The sequence below is a fragment of the Pezoporus wallicus genome, unplaced genomic scaffold, assembly GCF_028554395.1.
Source record: "Pezoporus wallicus isolate ANWC-B61680 ecotype Strahan unplaced genomic scaffold, APGP_CSIRO_Pwel_v1 contig_13248, whole genome shotgun sequence".
Taxonomy (NCBI): Eukaryota; Metazoa; Chordata; class Aves; order Psittaciformes; family Psittacidae; genus Pezoporus; species Pezoporus wallicus.
Window position 1 is genome coordinate 1 of NW_026638902.1, and position 4273 is coordinate 4273.

A 4273-nucleotide genomic window follows, 5' to 3' on the forward strand; every position below is an offset into this window, starting at 1 on the left:
AATGGGGAGGACACGGGGGGCTCAATGGGGGGGAGATGGGGGGATCAATGGGAAGAAGATGGGGGGATCAATGGGGAGGACACGGGGGGCTCAATGGAGGCTCAGTGGGGGGGAGATCAATGGGAAGAAAATGGGGGACTCATTGGGGGTCAATGGAGGGACTGACCCCTACCCCTTGTTTCCTCTCTTGCAGGTGCCCCCCGATCTCTTTCCCTACGCCCCCCTCCTGGGGCCATCGTGGGCACCCCCCTGGGGGCCCCCCCTGCCCCTCCACTGCTGATGGCCCCACCGCTGCAGCGCCCCCCCCCCGCGCCGCTCCCTCCGCTGGGGACCCCTTTGCGGGGCCCTGCCCCTGTGAGTGGGGGAGGTCAATGGGGGGCCATGGGGGAGGGTTGTGGGGCAAATGGGATGCTAACAGTGGAGATTAATGGGAGGGATATGGGGGGTTGAGGTGGGGGATGAGGGGATTTTGGGGGTTTAAGGGGTTTATGGGGGGTTTTGGGGCAATTTGGAGGGTATTGGGGTTCAGTGGGACTTGATGGGGGGGTTAAGGTGGGGTTGGAGTGAAATGGGGTTAAAAGGGGGGTTGGGGGGGAACTGGGGGGTCCGTGGAGGTAAATGGGAGGCTTAAGGGCGTGTCGGGGGGTGAATGAGGGGTTATGGGGGTCCAAAGAAGGACTCTATGGGTCTGGAGGGGATCTGTCCATTTATAACCCTGTTTTGTCCCCCCCCAACAGGTAGGAAGTGCCCCCCCCGTGACCCCGCTGACTCCGTTGGTGGCCGGGCCCCGGCCCCCCCCTCCCACCCCTTCCCCCTCCCCTTCCACAGCCCCTCCCCCCCCTTCCTCCTCCTCCTCCTCCTCTTTGGGGGTTCCGGTCGCTGCCCCCCCCCCCAAGCTGACCCCCACCGTGATCCAGGCGGCGCCGACCGTGTACCCCCCCGCGCGCAAGAGCCAGGTGGGATCTCCCTTCCGGGTGGGGTGTGGGGAGGGGAGGGGGCGTGGCTTGTGCTTAACCCCGTTTCTTCCATTCACCCAATAGGAGGAGCCGCTGCCTCCCCCAACGCGGGCGCTGCCTCCCCCCCCCATGGCAGACATTGGGCCCTGCCTGCCCTCCGGCCACGCCCACCCAGTGGCCGCGCCCACCGTGGAGCCGCGCCCCGCCCACCCGGCGCCCCGCCCCCCGCGGAGAACACGCCCCCCCGAGACGCCCTTCCTGACCCCGGATGTAAGGGGGGGGGACGAACCCTATTGGGGAGTGGGCGTGGCTATGGGGAAGGGGGTGTCGCTATAATGGGGTTTGGGGCTTATGTGAGGGCTGAATTTCATTGGGTCGGGGCGAGGCCTTGGGGTTGTGGGCGGGGCTTGTTTGGCCTTATGAGGCAGTGGAGTGTCTGATTCGAGGTACGGCTGTGGGCGGGGCTTCCTTGGGGGCGTGGCTTAACGCAGAAGGGGGTGGGGTCGTGGTGATTGGGGCGGGGCCTGGCCAATGTGGGTGGCTCAAAGGCCATTGGGGAGGGGGCTTCAGAGGAGGAGGGGGTGAGGCCTGTGCCTAAGCCCCTCCCCCTGCGCAGGTGGGGGCGGAGCCATCTCCGGAGGACAAGAAGAAGGGGCGGGGGGAGCGGCTGAAGCGCTGCATCCGCACGGCGGCCGGGAGCAGCTGGGAGGACCCGAGCCTGCTGGAGTGGGATGCGGGTATGGAGCCCTCACCCCATAGCCCCACAGCCCCAGTTGCCGGCTTTCCATGTCCCATATGCTGTGTCCCACGTCACCAGATGACTTCCGAATCTTCTGCGGGGACCTGGGCAATGAGGTGAACGACGACATCCTGGCCCGGGCCTTCGGGCGGTATCCGTCCTTCCTGAAGGCCAAAGTGATCCGGGACAAGCGCACCGGGAAGACCAAAGGATACGGATTCGTGTCCTTCAAGGATCCCAACGACTACGTGAGGGCCATGAGGGAGATGAACGGTACCGCAGGGGACGGTGGGTTGGGGTTTGGGACCCATAAGTGACTCTCCCCAGACCCATAAGTGACCCCTGGCCTCTCCCGCAGGGAAGTACGTGGGCTCACGGCCCATCAAGCTCCGGAAGAGCATGTGGAAGGACCGGAACCTGGAGGTCGTGCGTCGGAAGCAGCGTGAGAAGAAGAAGCTGGGCCTCAGATGATGATGTCAGCGCTCGGGGGGTGTGGCCTCAGCCCGAGGTGGGTGGGGTTTGGGCAAGACGAGGCAGAGCCTGTGCCGGCGTATTAAAGGTTTTGGTGTTGGAAGGGGTGTTTGGTCCTCATTTGAATAGAATTACCATAAATTAGGTTTGTTTACATACCATTAACATAGCTTCGATCTGTTTTGAATACAATTAGCTTAACAGCGGTGCTATTTGCATATAGTTGATGTAACTGTTACTGCATTTACATCTACTTAGCGTACACCCAACCCAGTTAGGCGCCCGACAGTAGAACTGTGCATGATGGGAATTGTAGCACCCGAAGCGCACTGACAATGGCACTTTATTGACCCACAAGGCATGATGGGAGGTGTAGTCCAGGCACGACTCTCACAATGGAGCGCTATGGAGGGGGGTGCAGTGCATGATGGGAGTTGTAGTCTGGCAGGCGCCATCTTAGTTCCCCATCAATGGCTCTGGTGCGGGAGGGCGGCCAGGGCGGAGTCCACAGCCCTGGGGGGGGAGGGGGGGGGGAAGGATGAGTGTAAGGGGTGGGGCTTGAAGGGCATGGGCGGGGCTTAAGGGTTTGGGGGGCAAGGCCTCACCTCAGGCTCTGCCACAGGAGGCGGCGCCGGCGCCGGAGCAGCCGCAGGATGGGATCGACCGGAGCGGCTGTGGGGCAGGAAGGGATGTATGGGACCCATAAGTGATGCCCAGACCCATAATTGATCTCTAAGACCCATAAGTGACCCACAGACCTGGGCTGTCGTCCTTCAGGGGCCGCAAAGCACCCTGGGAGCTGCTGCTGATTGGCTGCGGGGTTTCCTCAGGGTCACGTGACATCAAAGATGGCTCTTCCCGCATAGGGCTGTGGTCCTCCAATGGCAACCCCTGGTGCAAAGTATCCTGGGAGCAGTTTCTGATTGGCTGTGAGGTCTCATGGGGGTCATGTGACTTCACACGTGGCACCTGCTGCAAAAACTCATGGGAGTTGCCCTCTTTAGGCCTTGAGGGCTCACTGGAGTCAGGTGATGTCCAACATGGCTGCCCCCACAATGGCTCCTGGGAGCTGCTCCTGATTGGCTGTGGGGCCTCACAGGGGCCACGTGATCTCGAAGGTGGCTCCTGCGGCAGATGCTCACGGGAGGCCTCCCTCGTAGGCTGCAAAGCATCATGGGAGCAGCACTCCATAGGCATTGATGCCTCGCAGGGGTCACATGATGTCCGACATGGCTGCCCCCACGGCAGCTCCTGGGCGCCTCTCCTGATTGGCTGTGCTGCACTAAAAGGATCACCTGACCTCCAGCAAGGCCGCTGCAGAGCGTCATGTGAGCCATCCTTCATTGGCTGCGAGGCCTGCTCCGCATCACGTGACCACAAAGAGGGTGTCCACCGCAGGGGCCCTGCAGCCTCCCAGGGGTCATGTGACGTCCAACATGGCTGCACACGTGAGAGCTCCTCTGCGGCCTCCGCCCTCCTCCGCAGCCGCCATTGAACGAGGGGGTCCCCGGTGGGGGCGGGGTCAGCGGAAGGGGCGGGGTTAGGACAGGGGGCGGAGCCTGCGCGGGGGGCGGGGCCTCGTCGGAGGAGGGCGGTGCTGGGGGGGAAGGGGTGGGGTGAGGAAGGGGGCGGGGCCTCGCTCTGGCCTCACCCCCTGTGCCACTGCTGACCAATGGAGAGCCCTCTTGAGGCTCACGTTGGGGTCACCCCTCCCTTACCTCCTCCGCAGCAGCCAATCCGTGCGCTCCTCCAAGCCCAGTTCCTGCTCAATGATGGGGGAAGGGGGGGGGGGGTACGGCGTGACGTGGCAGTGACGCTGGAGTGACGTCACCGTCCCCCCAGCCCCACACTTATGGGTCCCGCCGAGGCCTCACCCGCTCCATGGGACGCGCAGGCCCCAACGCTCCTTCCCGGCAACCTCCGGTCTCTCGTTGCCAGGCAACGGCGCTTCCGGTTTACCCGGCACCGCCCACTCCGCAGCATGGCGGCGGCGGCGACCGCAGGACTACGACTCCCGTCGTGCTTTGCGCGGCATCGCGGGCGCTGATTGGTTCCAGGGGAAGACAGGCGGGAACGGCTGCCAATAGGAGGAGGAGCAGCGACTACA

General features: G+C 63.7%; 1 protein-coding gene and 1 long non-coding RNA gene across 2 annotated transcripts; one reads left to right on the forward strand and one right to left on the reverse strand.

The window, feature by feature from the left end:
- Window positions 1-193: 193 nt before the first annotated feature.
- On the forward strand, window positions 194-2207 carry RBM42 (RNA binding motif protein 42; the record flags this gene model as incomplete). Its single annotated transcript, XM_057412983.1, has 6 exons — window positions 194-354; window positions 738-956; window positions 1041-1226; window positions 1573-1693; window positions 1774-1968; window positions 2054-2207. Coding segments are annotated over 6 exons (995 nt in total), but the record flags the coding sequence as incomplete, so codon positions are not given.
- Window positions 2208-2582: 375 nt separating this feature from the next.
- LOC130601128 (uncharacterized) lies at window positions 2583-3930 on the reverse strand. Its single transcript, XR_008972600.1, has 3 exons — window positions 3885-3930; window positions 2772-2838; window positions 2583-2679 (listed from the first exon to the last, which is right to left on the reverse strand). It is a non-coding gene; the product is annotated as an uncharacterized LOC130601128 (long non-coding RNA).
- Between the last annotated feature and the right edge of the window lie 343 nt (window positions 3931-4273).